This window comes from Temnothorax nylanderi, unplaced genomic scaffold (assembly GCF_030848795.1).
Source record: "Temnothorax nylanderi isolate EJ_2023f unplaced genomic scaffold, tnyl_v1.0 TNYL_tig0016_pilon, whole genome shotgun sequence".
NCBI lineage: Eukaryota > Metazoa > Arthropoda > Insecta > Hymenoptera > Formicidae > Temnothorax > Temnothorax nylanderi.
Genome location: NW_027249078.1, coordinates 1,069,287 through 1,087,420, shown reverse-complemented (window position 1 = coordinate 1,087,420; position 18,134 = coordinate 1,069,287). Strand labels below are relative to the sequence as shown.

The 18,134-nt window shown below is 40.6% G+C and overlaps 1 protein-coding gene across 3 annotated transcripts in view; it reads left to right on the top strand.

Annotated features, from left to right (window-relative positions):
* Positions 1 to 1,849: 1,849 nt before the first annotated feature.
* Nrx-1 (neurexin 1) overlaps positions 1,850 to 18,134 on the top strand; it is a 204,550-nt gene continuing 188,265 nt past the window's right edge. For all 3 annotated transcript variants that reach the window (XM_071698596.1, XM_071698595.1, XM_071698594.1), the window contains exons 1-2: positions 1,850 to 4,793; positions 15,398 to 15,448. In XM_071698596.1, the coding sequence (XP_071554697.1) occupies positions 4,191 to 4,793; positions 15,398 to 15,448 (654 nt within the window). In that variant the 5' untranslated portion in view covers positions 1,850 to 4,190. The remainder of the gene's footprint in view (positions 4,794 to 15,397; positions 15,449 to 18,134) is intronic.

Sequence of the window (18,134 nt, the reverse complement as noted above, 5' to 3'; positions counted from 1 at the left end):
GTACAACTGTACGTGATTTTTGTGAGCAAGAATAATAACCCAGCAATAAATCTATCAACCTCCGGGTATATAATATATATCCCCGATTTATATAGATACGATATTAATATATACAACGTTGATTAATACTTCGAATCCGGAGAGCATTTAACATCACGATGGAATTTGCAGTACCCCCACCGGACTCAAAGTGTTAATTATACTGAACGACACGGACTAATGGGAGCTATTATCTCGAGGTATGCGAGCATTAAATTAGCGTTAATGATAATCAACTGTCATAACTGATATATGATCTATTTTCTCCTCCTCCTAAGGATTTCATCGTTAAGATTCTATGCGAGTCTAAAAAATAAAAGTCCGAATTTGTTAATCGAACTTTTTTGGAAGAACAGATCGACAAAGATTAATTTTGAGATGATTAACAGTTAAACATCTTTGTTTTTAATAAACCAATAACTTATAAGCGCGCGGATGTATTTACGAGCTCACGCTATCGCAACGCAATCGAAAAATCGCCGATTCGGGTCGACGTCGAAAGCACTCGACGGCTCCTCGAATTTCTGACCAGGCGAAATCGCCGTTCAACATTTCTCCGTTCATGTTGTATCGTCCTCGCGAATCGGCGCTTTCTGCCGATTGGCCACACGGTGCTTTCTCAGCATCGAGTCACGCGCTTTCCCACATTTCGACTGACATTTACACCTATCCCTCTATTCACTCGGTCCAGGGAACCACCTTTACGCGGTATCTTCGCGCAGCATCTTGCTCAGTTACCATTTCTTTTATTTGGGCAGCTGAATTTTTCGCATCCTGCCACCCATCCTCTTTTCGTCTCTTTTCATTGTTACTCCCGCGTCTCTTTCTCTTGTTTTAGCGAACGGACAATTTTTCCTTTTTATCACCAAACTAAAGTAAGCCAGGAATTAATAAGTGCTTATCTAGCTAAAATGACTTTGTTTATTAATACGAGATTTAGTTACAAAGATGGATAATTTGAAAATTCTTCATTATACTAGTCACATTTTCAAAACAATTTGTGCGTATGTGTTCAAGTTACGTTAAAATAAAGAACGAATAAAGCGAAGCAGGAAAATATTGCAGTGCTTTTTCAACACTGCTAGGATAGTACGATAGTTTTTTTTTATCTTTAACGTTTCTCATTCATTTTATAAACGAATACATGTAGAAAACTCTGAATAATAACTATATTTGTATGATACTCTTTTAAAATGGTTCTCTCTCTCTCTTTCTCTCTCTTTTTCTTTCTCTCGCATCTCATATCTCTTAATGGAAGAGAGTAAAAAACATTGTTTCTTTTTCCCCGAGCATATCCCTTCGACATAAAAAATTGAACATTCGGCATGGTCGAACCTGCGATACGGTGTCGTGATCGCATTTCTTCATTGGTCTCTCTGTTGGTATCGATCGACGATTCATAGAACGTTTCCCGTATAGATCAGCGGCCCTAAGAACGCGCTTTGCATTAAGGGTTTCTTTCGCTCTTCGATCGCGGCTTCGCTCAACAATTTTTCCGCGCTTCTCATCGCTAATGTTCTGGCTGGAGGAGTAAACCTGAGCGCAACCCCTTCTCGTGCACCCCGCGTGCACACCACCACATCCCTCCGTCTCTCTGCGCCCTCACCTGTGTCCCAGCGTTATACAACGACAGACAGACAGAGAGACAGACAGACAACGATAGGCACCGACACGAAGAACAACCCTCTCGCACCATCGCGCAACCCTCTCTTCCTCCTTCGGTCTTCTCCCTCGACGCGCGGCTGCGCAGAGGAACGGCGCGAGGCGTCGGCGTCGACGTCGTCGTCGGCGTCGGCGTCGGCGTTATGCCGGGGGCGTCGCACCATCGTCGTCGGCAGCGAGCGTCTCGACCGAGCGTCGCCTCGTCTCGCCAGGCTAGTATCAAGCCGAGAGCCGTCGAGAGGGTCGATCCACCTCCGGGAATCGGTCTACCAGTCGCGATCAGCAGTAGCCACGACGAGAACGGCGAACGGGATTTACGTGGTTCTCGCGCGCGTCGTTCCAACGTATACGTCCGGTTTCGCCAAAGCCTCCGGGTGGCGAGAGAAAGAGCGAGCGAGCGAGCGCGCGCGCGAGAGAGAGACAGAGAGAGAAGGAAAAATGGAGCGCGCGGCCGGATCGATCGCGATACGAACGGATGGCTGACTCGAGAGTGAACCGCGAGCGAGTAACGTAGTCGTTTTGACTCGGCCTGACGAGCGGGATCCGTGCCGTGCCGTGCTGTGCCGGCGCCATTGAACGTCACCACGAGCTTGCCACGGGGAAAACGGCGACGTCGCGAACGCGCCGAGTGATCATCCCCCGGCATCTCTCGCGATTCTGCGTCGCGGACGGCGGAGAGGGAGGGACAGAGCCTGGTGTGTGGTGAAAGTGCTCATCGCGTGATTAGGTCGAGGTCGTGTCGCTCGTCGCTGGGACCGCTCTCCTCTCTCCATCCCGGTGACCTTCGCTGCCGGGGATGAAGCGCGAAGTCAGGTGACGGTCCACGCAATTTGGATTTTGACTTGCTCGCGTCGAGCCATTCGCGGCGAATCGCTCGCAATTCCGAGACGTGTATCCCGCCGAAGGAGCCGCGGTGAAAGTGTGTCAACGCCGCGACGCGACGCGTCGCGACGCGTTACGAGACGACTCTCGAGGTTTGGATCGCGACTTAGGCACCCTCGACACCAAGTGTCGATATCTCGATATCGTAGAAGTTGTCTATGCATTGCTATGCGCAACCTATCTAAGGATTCTCTAACAATAAAATACGGAAGCTCTGAGAAACAGGAAGAAATTGAAAGTCGCATCAACGATCTTCTGACAGTTATTGAATTTTCCATATCCTTACCTTCTCGATAGAGACTGTCCAGTCTAGACTCGAATACGCAGTTAAAAAACCTTCTCAGCAACCAACGTACGCACGTGATTTATTTTGTCATCGATTCCTGAAGAGCTAACTTCTTCCTTGCTGGTTATGTCATATGTTACTGACGGCGACTCTATCAATGGAATGAGTCCGAAAAAATAATTGGTCATCTACTCGAAAATCAGAATCTTGGAGAAAACAAAAAAGCGTTAAATGTGTCCTATGATTGATTATAAAGAAAGAAAGTCTGCTCTGTGAGACATCTGAGCAATACGTCGATATTTCTTCCGCCCCATCAAATATACAGTGACTATGATTGACATCGATTGGTTTTCTGTAAAAATATAATGTTGGTACAAGGAGATTGAATTCTACTCTAGTCAAACCAGTGCATTAAGCAGTAAATTTAACTGGTGTTCTTCGGAGGAAAGTACATTATCCTAGTCTCAATCTCTGGTTGATTTTAAATCATACAGAAGTAATATAATAAACGTGTGACTAAAGCACTTGTTCCTCGAGAAACTTTTCGTTGTCAATCGATTGGTGTACATTATATATACGTACATTATAGACAAAAAGGTGTGGATTCTTTCGTTGCGTTTTCAGTGCTTTTAGAGTGAACTCGGGAGGTAATTTACAAATCTTGATGCGTCCAACTAACAGACTGAACTTGAAATTGAAAACATATCCAGAAATATCGACTTTTATGAAAATTAACGAACGAATCTCATGCTAATTGAAATAATTTTATTGGAGATAAGGTTTAAAAGGGTATCATTTTATGAATAATTATTATCGAAGTTTTCATAAGCGTTTATCGTTGTAACTTATCTCGAAAGAGGGATCCTACAATTTAATAACGAAGATAAATCACAATTTGGAACGAACGTGACCGATCGTTATCAAGTTCATTAATTTTTCGAAACGGTATTGGAAACGACTTTCCCGCTCGACGAGTTTGTTCAGTAAGAGCTTACGAGAAGCTCAAGGAGCCGTCAATCGAAAACACATAGGTACGCGGAAAAAGGAAGAAAGAGTAAGGGATATAGGAGTACGCACGAGACAGCGCGTACGCTCACAAAATCGCATATCACACCCAATCCACGCACGATTCGCGCGTGCGTGCTCACGTGCTCACGGATGCAGCCGGGTGGTGCAACGTGGCCAGCGTCACGCACCCACGCCTCGAACGCCCACGCGAGATGTGTATGAGCGCGTGACGTCCTTCGCGCGCGTATACGAGAACGGCCCGACTGAGCGAATGAACAGGATCTAGCGGGAGATTTAGTCCAAAGAGTGAATCATGCATCCTACGCATTTGCCGACGCCGCTTCTGCTGGCGGTGCTGTTCGCCTGCCAGGCGGCCCGGTCCTTCCTGCTGGAGGGCTCCGCGACGAGCTACGCGCAATTTCGCAAATGGAACGCCGGCCTGAACGGCACCCTCGAGTTCGAATTCAAGACCGAGCAGGGCAACGGGCTGCTACTCTACACGGACGACGGCGGCACTTACGACTTCTTCGAGGTCAAACTGGTCGAGAGCGCTCTCAGACTGAGGTACAATCTCGGCGGCGGGGCGCAGATCGTCACGGTTGGCCACGACCTCGGCGACAGTCACTGGCACAAGGTGCAGATCACCAGGTGCAACGAGAATACCACCCTGACCGTGGACGGGGTCGGCGCGGTCTCGACGTCGCGCGGCAAGGAGTTCGAGTTCGGCAAGCTCGCCGGAAACTCGGACGTCTACGTGGGCGGTATGCCTAGCTGGTATAACAGCAAGCTGACGCTGTTGGCGCTGCCTAGCGTGATATTCGAGCCAAGATTCAATGGATTTATTAGGAATCTCGTGTATGCCGACGGGGAGAATACTGTGCCCAGGAGGCAGGAGATGAAGAGTCGAGACGCCAAGGTATGCGAGAGCTCTACCCATCTCTTTTTACCCCTATTTCGCTCGACGTTACGATGTTCGCTTCTTGATTTGTTTGCACTAGGGGATATTTTAGCGCGAAATTCTATAAAAAACTACACAGTCCTAAAAGTGGCGATTTTAAATCCAGATTCGTGCTGTCTGCGAATTCTCCACGCGACATAATTGATAAACATGATAATAATATTAATATTATACAAAATTACATTGTGTTCATGTCTTTTCTTTATTGTTTTCCAAGTTACTTATAATCTATTATATACGGCCCAATTTTTTCGCGCGCACTTCATCGCGAAAGGGCATTTCCGTAATGTACGTGACCGAAATAAGAGAAAGGTTTGTTCGCTTCGAGATCGAAGGTCGCCGGCAAATTGGGAGAGTGCCAATCACGAATTATATCGGACAGTCCGATTTTGTTAATCGAACCGCACATCCTACCGGCGCAATTATACTGAAAAGGAAAAATATCGTCTAACCCAAGATTCGTCATGTGGAACAAATCTGATATTTTTCCAATCAGATGAATTATTCTATCGAGGAGCATCGAGGCGCATCTTCCTCTCGAGAATTGCATACGTTTATTAATTAGTATGGTAATTGTACCAAGCGATGCTTTATATATTTATGACGCTTTCGTTATTCTCATCAAAAAGTATGATTATTAAAGAAACTTACTACCTACTTTTTACTCGTTTGTACATATTTTTTAATCCCCTTTCTGATTGCAATCTATATTAACGTTATAACAATATGAAACGCGGATCGTAAAAGTTGTCGTCTTGTATAAAAAAAATCGATACACGGTAGTCAGAACAATACACGTTGCACGTCTAGCGGTGTCATTGGCCGTGTGCAACACCGCGCGGCCGATAGCTGAGTCAGGTTCATCGAGAGGAGAGATTCTTCTTGACGCGTGTTACGCGAAAAGCGCGTGCGTGCGCTCCGTCAGCATAAAGTCGAGACTTTCCCTACCGCGAATCGCATACACGAGGGACTAAAAATAAATCCCTCCCATTTAGAGAGAAAGAAGGCCCCTCCCTTCTTTCCTCCCGCGCTATTTTATCGCTCACTTCCGACGATCGATACTCCCTCCATTGTCTGAAGGCAACATCTTCGAGATAACAGTCTTTTCTTCTTCAATTTTTGTGCGTGCGATAATTAGCAGGCGGATAATCCGTTCTAAAAGTTTGCCTGTCCCCAGTCCCCGGAGAGTTTCGCCAAGCGCTTATCTACGCAAGGATCTGTTTAATTGTTGGGTGTATTATTCAAAAGTTGAAAAAGTATTTATATATTTTTTATAATGTAAAACATTCTGCTGTCTAGGTCTAGTCTAGATATCGACTCTTCAGTCTGTCTAATTGTAAGTGAATTAAGACGAGTTCCTTTCTTTTTATACTATATAATACATTTCATTTCAATGCGTCTGTCTGTTGGCACCCCATGACAGAATTTATTATGTGTTACCGTGGAACCAAGTTCGGTTCATATTTCTCCCAATGGCCGTCTGCCAAGAATTCCTCCATCTACTCTTCGGGAATGTATCTCGGCATCTCGCTTTGTCCAAGTATCCCCGGAATCTTGTATTCTCTTCCGAAAGTAATCTTGTACTTAGCAAATAGCGGTTGGATATGCTTGTTATTCTCGCGACGATGGTCGACATCTCGATATTGGGAAATATAGATTGATATTTCGTTTTCATGCATATGAAGATTTAGAAGATGCCGAGTGAAAAATCCTGCCTCTCCTGCCAAGTATTTTAAAAACGCGGAAATTAATTTTAAGACAGATTTCTAATTTGCAATATTTCTATTAAAAAGCTGTCACAACTAATTTTACATGAATTTTCTGTCTCAGGATTTAAAATTCAGAACCTATTTTATCTGATAGTTTTAATAATTAACAGAGAAGTGCAAAATATACTTCTACAAAATAAAATAGTTTAATTTTTCTTGAACATTTTACACAGTACATTTTATGCTTATAAGTATCGGTTTAACTCTTTGAGCAGTACAAAGATACATTTATGTATATTTTAAATTCTGTGCCAAAGCAGTATTGCTCTTATAATTTACTAATAAAGATAATATTTAAAACAGCGAACGAAATTATGTAACCTAATTTAAAAAAATGTCATTTCAATACGCGAGAAAAGTCACTTCAGATATTCGGCTAGCACTATGAAAATTCGGTCGTTTAAAGGGTTAAATAAGGCGTACGTATTCGTAAATTTAGTCACCTTGCTGCTCGATTGGCCACACGCGGTTACGAGGCGCGCATCCGCTTACGATTAGATAAGGCGACAAATCGAGAATATCCGTCAGGAGGATCGCCATGCGATTGCCAGTACAACGATGTAACCCGGTCGACGTTATCGTTCTCCGTACATCCATACGTGACGTTACGGCAACGCTGATAGATAACCCAGATTTATCAGTGCGCAAGAAATTGCGGACAACACATTATTACTTAATTACTTCCTCCTCGCGACTGTAAATTACAATAATTTCTGACAATTATTGTGCATTTGAAATTTATGAGCGCATTCTAATTAAATTAACAAGGCCATGTAATATAAGCAGGGTCCTGCGAATTCATCATTTCCGAGCTCTAAATATATGAGGAGATTCGCACGAGAAGATTGTAATAGAATATGTGTAGCAGGAAAGTTCCAATTATTATTCTTCAATGGAACCTTTCTTTTAAATCCGATCTTGATTTTCTCATTACGGCGCTCGTTTTACATTGTCTCCCATTATATACGAGCAGAGAAGATAAACGAGTTACGCTCGGTAGAAAATCGCCATTTCCGCGCGAAATGCCTCTCCAACTGCGGTTGCTTCGTATTAATATTATTTTTCTGTCGTTAACGTTGTAATGCACGCTCGGCACGAAAAGCGATTATCAGACGTACGCGGAGTAAGCGCGATCGTCTACGGGCTACTACAAATGACTGTCGTGGAAAAAGCAAGCAATTACTCGTAGGAAGCAATTATTTCGTACCTGTTACACCTCCACCGTGACTATATCGCGCACAGAATGAATTAAACAGTCGCCGAGTAAATAGAGAGAATGATGAAAGGATTATTTGTAGCACTGTATATGAAACTTCGAGGATTTCGAGCAACGTCGCTTCTATGTCAAATCATAGAAGAGTTAGTTCTCACAATAATCTACACTATTATTGCAATTAGTAACATGCTATATGAGACAGGGTTTGATTATTCAAATTAAGATTGCTCTAAAAATGCATATTGAAATGTGTAATTGTGAAATTTGTTCAAATAAAAAGGTGCTGTCAAGTAATACGTTTTAATAACGTAACAAGCGTGTCTTTAGCGCTTAGATATATCTACACAGCTCGAGCTGCCGAGAGAACAAGCGAGGCAGTTACAGTTCGTCGCCGTTTAGGTGATTAAACGGATTAAACGAGAAGATAAATTAATTAATTTGCACGGGGAGGATACTGCAGTAGCGAAACTGTGAAATTCGTTTCGCGGTAACATTGTATCATTTCAAGGAATGCATGCGTGTCTCGAGCGCAGGTGGCCTTAATAATAGTTGCGTTTCAAAGAACGGAAAGCAGTCAAGATAGATCTTTATCGGATAATAATGTGGAGCGACAACTCCGGTGGACAGTACAAATTGCAGGGTAGACACGCTAAAGCGCACCGTCACACTCGAGCCAAAACGAAAATAACATATTGCTCATGCACGACAAACACAATAAAGCCTGCATATACCAATGAAATGCATAATAATTATCGAATAATTACTATTACATGCATATAATATATAAATATTGGATAATTAGAAAAATTCGATCTCATTTTCGATAAATCTGTCTTCGTTAAAAGTTGTAGCAGTATTGTTTAAAATATTTTATACTGTAGTTCGCCGGTAACAAACTTTAATTGTCACTGGAACTAGTTTGCTTTGCCTGAGACATAAAATAATTAAAATGATCAAACTGAATCTTGGAAAGCAGTTATAGATAGCTATTCTATCTCGAGTTATTTGAATTATGAGAAGATTAAGCGCTTCTGCTTTAAACATCTCCAGTTTAAACAATTATTCGACTGCAAAACGTGAATAGAATTACGTGTTAGAAAATAGGTTCAAAATTCAAAGGAAGTAAATTTAATCTTTCCGATCTCGATCTGCTCTTCAACATTACATATTTATGATAAATATTATTTACTGAACTCAAATCCATAAATAACGATTCAAGAAATTGCTGACATGATGAAAACCGATTTGATTTTTTCATGTAAAAGGACTAAATTAAATTTTTGCAATTATCTAATAAATAAATATATTAATAAGGTATTATTAAAATGTGATATTTTTCGATTACAAATATAAAGGATAATATTAGATAGCATTAGTAAAATTATGCAAACATTATACATATATGATTTTAATACTTTATTTAACGCCTAAAGGAGTTTTCATTATTCACTGCAATGTAGAAAAAAAATATCAGTTTGGGATGACAATTAATTCGCGATTATCAATCAATGTCGAAGAGAAACTTATTATAACAGCAACGCTATTCCTCATCGCTCTATTAATCACACTTATCTTTTCTCTTTTTGCTTTTCGATTTAGTATCCTCAAAACCGCGACGTGAATCGAAAGACGCGAACGTCTAAGCAACAAAAAATATCGCGTTTAATTAATTATGCTCGCTTGACGTAATCGCGGAGTTTTTTTGTCGCCAACCGTATTTCTTCGTATGTAATCATGCGTTGAGTGACGTAAATGACTACACACAACGTTTATTACGTTGACTACCCAGGATTAATGAATGCGCGGATTTGTAGCTAATGAGATACGATATCACATTTCGCCGCCTCGCAAACACGATTCCCGACACAAAATATGCCTGCGTTGTAACGGTGTCGATATAATTTACATTAAGCATACCGCAACAAAAATTATTATGCAAAAAAGTACCTGTTAAAACGCCCTTCCTATATTTGTACATTGAATATAGATTATGCAAATTGCAATATTCGACAAGGCATCGTGAAAGATATCGTCAATGGTTGTTACATCTCTAAACTCTTCTAAAATCTTAATTTGTCGTATAACTATCGAGCACAAATCCGTATGGAAACATAAAAGACTTAAATCTCACCCCAGTCAAAAGGATACGTTTAAAATTTGCTGACGCTGCTTCCCGTTTCTTCGATGTGCTACAAGTTAAAGTAAATTATACCCGGACGCAATGATATTTGGTCAGACGTATATGAGCGAGCTGAAACGCGCTGCGATAATTAATCGAGAAACTCGTTAATGAGGATGGCTGAACGAAATTCCGCACACATGCTGAGATAGATACATTCACGCACACACATTTCTGAAAATAACGAATGTGTGGTCGAGACGATGTCTCGCAACGAGAGGAAGCACATACATACATAGGGATAAATTAGCCTCATCGCGAAAATGAGAAGCGAGGAATGGATTTGCCCGTTGCAAAAGTTTGCGTCTCTGTAATGATCTGCGCCTAATTAATTTTTATTGCATCCTCGAGTTATCCGCCGGCGGTCGCCAATAAAACATATAAGCGGCCTTGCATATTTATCAATTTCACTATCATTTATTGTTTCGATATATTCGTGCGGAAATATTTTACACGAAGAGGAAGACTACGCGATGTAAATTTCTATCAAGAGTTTCGATACATGAGAAATATACGTATTAATTTTGATTTAGGCAAAATATAAGCTCAAGAGTAATTCTATTTAATATATCTGTGTTATAGTCTTAGTATAGTAACATTTTAGAAATGTAATTTCCGCTGACCTTCTTTGCTAAAAGATTTAGCAAGGATAATAAAAATAGACAGATATAAAAGCTAAATTCGACATACCGCTCGTACAAGTATTGATTTATTTATACACGTCGAAATGTAAAAATAAATGATATAATCGTATACTATCAAGTTTAATCGGGACACAGTTCACATTCTTGCAATCGATATCCTCGGTTTCTTCTTCATCCCTGACTCGATTCTATACTCGGCGTCTCTCGTATGTAGTTCCTACGATTTAGTTGCTGTTAAAATCGTTACCACGAGAATGCACATATTGTAGCAAAGTCATTTACATATTCCCAAGTACGTAATAGCGGACAATCGATGACATAATTAAGCGGCGGTGCTGAATTCAATTGCAAAATTAACAGGAAATCTATAAGGAGACCCACGTTCGGCAATTGATTAATTACTATGGAAAAATTCACCGACACGATTTCTACGTGAAACGAGTAGATTTAGCCTGTTTGCATACCGAAAATACGAGAGCAGCTCTCTTTATCTCTTTTCCGTAATGGGCACACCTATATATAATAACGAAATATCCGGAACTGCAAATCCGACCATAATAAACCCGCGCAATTAGAGTTCTTGTGTATATAATTTTTTTTGCTTTAATTAAAACAGTATTTTCGTCTTTTATAGCGTGCACAGGTCGCGGTTACTGTCCATCCCGGATAGCAGACGTGCATTTAAACGGGCGGTTTAAACGGGGCACTCGCTGGTCGGGGCGGGGGGGGGGGTGAGGGGTGGAAAGCGCAAATGTAAGAGGAGTGGTTGTAAAACTGAATTAATTTCTGTTCCGAGCGCGGGGTAACGACCGGCTATTCCCGTCAACTGCCAAAAATGAAAATCCTCGCTGACACGGGGCCTTTCGATGATTTACAGTCAGCGGGGCTGCGCCAATCGAGAGAGTAAACGTTTCACGGTGACGCTGCTCGCATTAATCGGCTACACTGTAAATTACTTATGGTTTGCACAGGCCGCATTTATGGCGTCGGGAATTTGCATTGTGACATTTACATTATTATTCAGGGCGTTATTATACGCGGAGAATTGTGCGAGAGAGAATTGTGCGATCGATATTCACGTTCACTTAAAAACGAATCGGAGCACGAAGTAGCAGTGACAGCCTTTGTGCTCGAAACTTGAAACGCAATGTCAATGTCCTGGTCTGTTAGACGATTTCGCTGAGGGAAAATGTCAGCGATTGGACGTACTGGCGGAGCGTTGATCGGAAATCGATTCGAACGTACGCCGTAATCTCGCCTATACAATCCGATATTTACAATCGGTCATTAATATCACGCGAATATTTTATATTAAGTGCATATTTTTTAAAGTGTCATAATGTCGAACATTTTTATTCTGGCTTTGTTTTCACGAAAATTCTAAAATAGCATGAATGGTTGTATTTAGATTTTATTTCTAGGTTGTTATTTATGTTTGTGCTTTTATTTATATTTTATAGAGTAAAAAAATTATGCTTCTATGTACACTTTATTTATATATCGAAACAACGTTTATGATTAAATAATTTCAATTTTTATTCTAAAATTGGTAAATCGATATTTGTTTTACAATTAAAGAAAAGATTTCGCGCGTCTACGAAACAAAATCGAGCCGTTTAAATGAATTTTTTACACTTCTTTATCATGCTTATATTTGTTACTCGTTTGCTGAGGGGAAAATGGTGTTGCGCGAATCGTTTCTTAGCCTTGGACGCGCATAATAATAAAAGATCGCGTAACGAAGGGCAAAGAGAGCGACAAGAAATAGCATTCCGACGGCTTTAGGTGGCGAGAACGGACGAAGACGTATCGATTATCCTGCTCGACTTTGCGCAAACGAGACCACATCGCGCCGCGAAACGTGATCGAAGATAAAACCACGCTTCGGTCCTAGACGGGAAGAGGGAGTTCAAGTCTTCATTGTGAAACTTTTTTCCATCTTTCGAGGATAAAACTCCGGGGACGACTTAATCATCGCGAGAGGTGGATCACGAACGGATAAAATGCTGTTCTCCCTTCTATCGGCCGTGAATCTGTCGGTAGAGGATCGGATTGTCATTCTCCGAAATTTTTATGCGTGCTCTCTGTATATTAAAGATTTATCATACAATGCAAATTTAAATGTAAACAAATATAATGAACGTGATAGCTATTTTTTGTAAATGAAGGAGCCGTGGGTTACTTTTTCATTTATAAAAATTTAATTTTCTTCTGAGATATTTAATTTTCTAATTAATTCTGATTAATGTTAGCCACCTCGATTTATTTATCGTAATTATTTTACATTATAATTGTCAGAAAGACATCTACAGGGATTTTAAATTATCTGACGGAACTAGAAACACGATATATATGTATATATATATAATCGGAAGTAGCATGTCCTGGGAATATGGTGGGAATTTTGCCGGAAGCGGAAAGCAATTCCATTCTTCCGCGTCGCGACCGCTCGGCAAATCATCGACAAAACCGAGCGTCCTTCCTTCACGTCCTTCCCTCGTAACTCGTCCGCCATCCCGACATGTTCCGAGTTTCTCAGGTCATATTTTTGACAGGAATATTACATTTTCCCAGAACAATGCATACCGAAGTAAATTTCATACAAATTTACATAAGTTTGTTTTCAACACAATTGTTTTATGTAAAAAGAGCCATGTATAGAAACAGAATCATGTTCTATTTTTTGAAGCTGCTTTGAAATTTAAGGCGAGAAGGGAAGAGAAGGGAAGCATATTTATTGATGAACTCTACTCGTACTGAAACACACTTTTAAACAGGAACATATGTATTCGTGTTTTTTAAATAAAAACAGATTAATTTAGTACTAAAGAACTAAATTGAAAACTTTTACGAAAAATATTTATATAATGTGATATTCAACATTATTTTAGCGTATATTTAAGTATGTATAAACGTTTGGTCTCGATTTAACTATAAGCAATGGTATAAAAACAGCTTTTTATTAAAGTTATTGACATGTAGAATGGAAATGCACTGTAATTACGAAATACCACTCCCGTTTATTACTTCCATATTGAACAGCAGAAAATAACGATGTCATAAGCTAACAACAAGAAGCCTTAATCGATTAATCACTCAAAATTCTATACTTGCTTTTACTGCAAATGTGTATACTCGCTTTCTCCTGGACGCGCATACATGATGGCGTCCGCAGTTAAACAACTGAAAGGGTTAAGAGTTAAGATCCAACATAAAAAAAATAGTCAGCGATATTTCCACGTCGCTTCGCTTGGTTTGTCCGCGCATCGTGTTTGTCGCATACACGCAAAACTCAGAAATCACGTATGAGCGCTCGTCACTTTTATGCCCGTCGCGATAAAATAATAAACCGCATTTGCGGTATCGCGGGTATGGTTGCGCGAGCCTCTCGCGTTTCGAAATGACGGCTTGTTTCGGCCGTCCGCGTAACGAGGGGACGGAAAAACCGCGCGGTTTCCTACCATCGTCAAACCGTATGCTGTAATAAACAGACGAGCTGGATGAGAGAGACGCATCGAATTATTGCCACGCTAGCGAGTTCTGGGACCATTTTGTAGAGACGATATTTCGAGTACTTTTCTTTGAGACTATAATGATGCGTAAACATGTTTCGCGGAAGTATGATTCAGTAGCGTTTTGGTGGATGAAACGATCGGAATTATTCTTCCTAGAGAGAGTTCGTAGAATATTTCTCACGTAATAGCAATAATATTTCTCAGTTTATCACTTATCTCTCGATAATTAATAATAACAATCTTCTAAAAATCCTGTTAGTTAAAAGACTTCTTTTCATTTGCTTACGTAAACACACTTTGCATACAATTATCATTATAATTTGCGCAGAACAGGAAAATTAAAAAAGTCTACATTACTTGTCATATTAAATTATGATTTAAATCAACAGGAATAGAATTATCCACGAGTCCTGTATTGCAGTTCAGAATTCCCTTGATTTGTAAATCTTCTCTGGTAATATTATGCATCTGCGCATAAACTATTGCAATGCACGTACAACACTTGTAATATATTATGCGAGTTAATAGTCACGATGTATATAACTTCCGTAGCTATGAGTTCCTATGTATCGATCGTTAAGTTCTTTCTCTTTCTTGACGAATACGATTCCATAAAACTGCAAGTTAATACATTTTTCTGGTGAACGTTTCATGTTAGTAAAACAATGAACTTTCTGAAAAAGAAACTATCTTGTTCTTTTTCCAATTTTTACTATTTCTCTCCTTCTTAGATTTGATCAAATTTCATTTCGACTTTTCTCAATTATTTGCTGCACTCGCTCGCAAAAGTACGTGTATATGGGTGTGTATACGATGTGTAGATATATATAAGTGTCCGCAGTTGAGCTCGGGTACGTGGGTTCACTAAACCCAAATGACTGTGCGAATCAGTCACCCCTGCGAAAGTCACAGCGTTTGCAGTGAAGACTATACGAAGATGGTATCGCCTCGAATGCAGTTTATACTGTGCCATCTACCGTTTACTCTACCATAAAGCCAATCTATGTCACCTATATCTAGCTCTTCGTGCATAAAAATATTTTTACAGCTACAGTCAATACCGAACGCAAAATCTCTGACTGCGAGAATCTTTCTTAACGCTTCAAATTTGTTAATGGCGATTTTAGCTATTTGAAGTACAGTTGTTAAGATATTCTATTAGTATTATTATTAGTATTATTATTAAACGCAATTAGACAAGTACGAACGAAATATTACACAGTACATTTTATGTTTCAGTGCGGTGGCTTTCCCTGCGTCGAGAGCACCAATAAACGCAAGTCGCCGAGGGTGAGTAATTAGAACTTCTTCTAACAACCCTAGGATATAACCTAGGATATAATATTAGATCAGCATGTGTAACGCTAGTTTGCGAATAGAATAATAGGATTAAAACAGGCTTAAAGAGATAAAATAACGAGTTCTTCTCGCTTCACCGAAAATCGTCACGTGCTGATAAATTGTCGGGTGTTGCACGATAAAAAAAAACGCGACCACGCGAGGCAATAAGAATTGTCGTGGGATAAAGAGTTATTCGGTACGCCGCCGGGCTCTTTTTCATTTTTCAAATGGCTGCGCCATGAAACTACGCGAGCGATAAAGCCGGCAAACAGATTTCATGCACGAGCGAATACGCCTGCCTCGCGGGACCCGCCGCATATCGGCTTCTCGATCGGGCGTTGTTGTACAACGATTTTTGTTGTTTTCACCATGGCGTTACCAATTCTATTGGTACCTATTCTACGTGATGCGGGATGACCGGGTTATGGCTAATATCTCGTAAGACAACCGTTATATAACCGCGAATATAGGCTGTATGCTGTGTTACGTTCAATCAAGTGCGCTCCGAATTTGTCACTGGCAAACAACATGGTTTCCACGTACATACGATCGTTAATTACGATCGTGTGCATACAGACTTTGAGTCGCTGTCGCATCGATGAGCTACTAATAGGATTCAGGTAATTCGATTATACGTAACGAAGATGTCGCCAAGTCGATCATAGGTGAGAAAATACAAGATATTTGCCCAAGTTTTAGCCAAACTTTCTATCGGCGTATATTACTAATTGCATTAAAAAAAAAAATTTTTTAAACAGAAAATATATATGTTTCCGACAGTGTATTTGTTCGTCTGCCGAAAATGTGCGCGCTCTGTCGCGCGGTGTTTTCGGCGGAACAAATAAGCGACGTGGAACATCATTACGTCAGGGCCAAATCAGAGCAGCGCAAAGCTAGCGAAACGACCGCGACGTATCGTTATTCCTTCCCATATAATGCGCGCATTGTACGCCGTGTAACGCAGTTACGTATATTATGCAGCGGTATGCAAACGGTGTACCAAGCCAGCCGTCCTCTCCATCTCTGTTATCTCCTCTCGTCTCCTTCGTATTTCGTTCCTTGTCACTACATCTCGTGAAAGTCGAGTCTCTCTTAATCATGTAGCGGTGCGTATACATCCGTGGACGTATTACGAGCTGTTATGCTGCAATCGCGGCATGACAAATCCGCAGAAAGGGCAAGGAAAAAAGAAAAGGAAAATACTAAAAGAAAGTACACGCTGCGTTTGCTTTGGTCCGGAGATTCCGCTAAACGTTATTTTCTTTTATAATTTCAGATTTTTTAAGTGAATACCTCGACGATTTAGCTTCAAATTACAATTAAAATAACGTCCGCTTGTAACTGAAAGAAGAGTTTAATGTAAAACTTATTTCTAATTTTGTTGATAAAAACGTATTTAAGTTTGACATATTGTTTAATTTTCTGTATTGTGACACAGAAGGATTTACTGTAAAGTGGATATTAGATTTTATAACCTAAAAGAATTATGACATACGTTATAAATTAGTAAAAAAAAAAATTATGTACCATCTTACAAGCATCTCAAGATATAATGTATAATGCATAATTTTGTTGGTCTTACAAGCTTCTAGACCTAATGTATAATGTATTACGTAATCCTAATTTTTAGGTCATGAAACTTTATATGCGGAGCAGAGTGCAAAGTTGCTAAAACAAAACTCGATGAAATATTTATTAAAAAGTTTAACGTCCTGGTTTTTTCCAAACTTTACGGAACATATGCCGTGGTAGCGTACGGGAATGGGGGGAAGATTTTTGAACACGCTGCGGCAGCTGTCTACATATCGTTCGCTCAAATGACAAATCTTCGCTGTTAGAACCTGATTCTCATGGTCCCTTTGTCGAATTGACACGCCGGCCATTTCAGACGACGTCGCATCGTCCGAGACGGTGGAAGCCATTACGCGCGTTTTCCAGCTCGTTCATAATCGCGTTACAAGATTCCTCGGGAGCCGTTAACGTTAACGCGATCGATCGCGCCAAGTGAATCGCAGCGTTCTCGGTGGGGTCTCGAATTATTCGTCGTCTGTGTAGAAAGTGGGGCGCAGGCAAGGTTGAGAATCGTTAGGAGAAATGAAAATAAATTGCCTGGGTGGGTTCTAAGTAGGCCGTTGGCGATTTGAGTGAGATCGGAGAAATGGCGCGCGATAAAAATGCACAGTGTTTGTTACGTCGTTAGACGTAATTGACTTTGCCCTCTCATTAGGTTAACGCACGTAAATTCACTTACCTGTTTTCTCGTTAAAAAACAAGAACCGCCTTCCCAGTTGTATCGATTAATCTGAATCCAATGGGATATCAAAAAGATGGTATTCCCGGTGATTTCGCGAGAAGCTTAAACAATCTTCATTATATAAAAATTATAAAAAAAAAGTCTTAATGTCGCGTGTATAACGCAAGTCGGTGACAATAAGCTTCGTGATTACGAAATTGCAGTCTCGTTTGTTCGCGGGAATAGAAAACAGAGAAGACTCGGGATATTTGATATCCCTTTTCTCGCTATAATCTCGTCGAATTTCAAAGTCGAGGACAGTTAGCGAAACTGGCAAAAGAATCTCGGCGACTTCTCGAACATCCTTCACGCGACTCAAGGAGACGGATGTCGAGAATACCT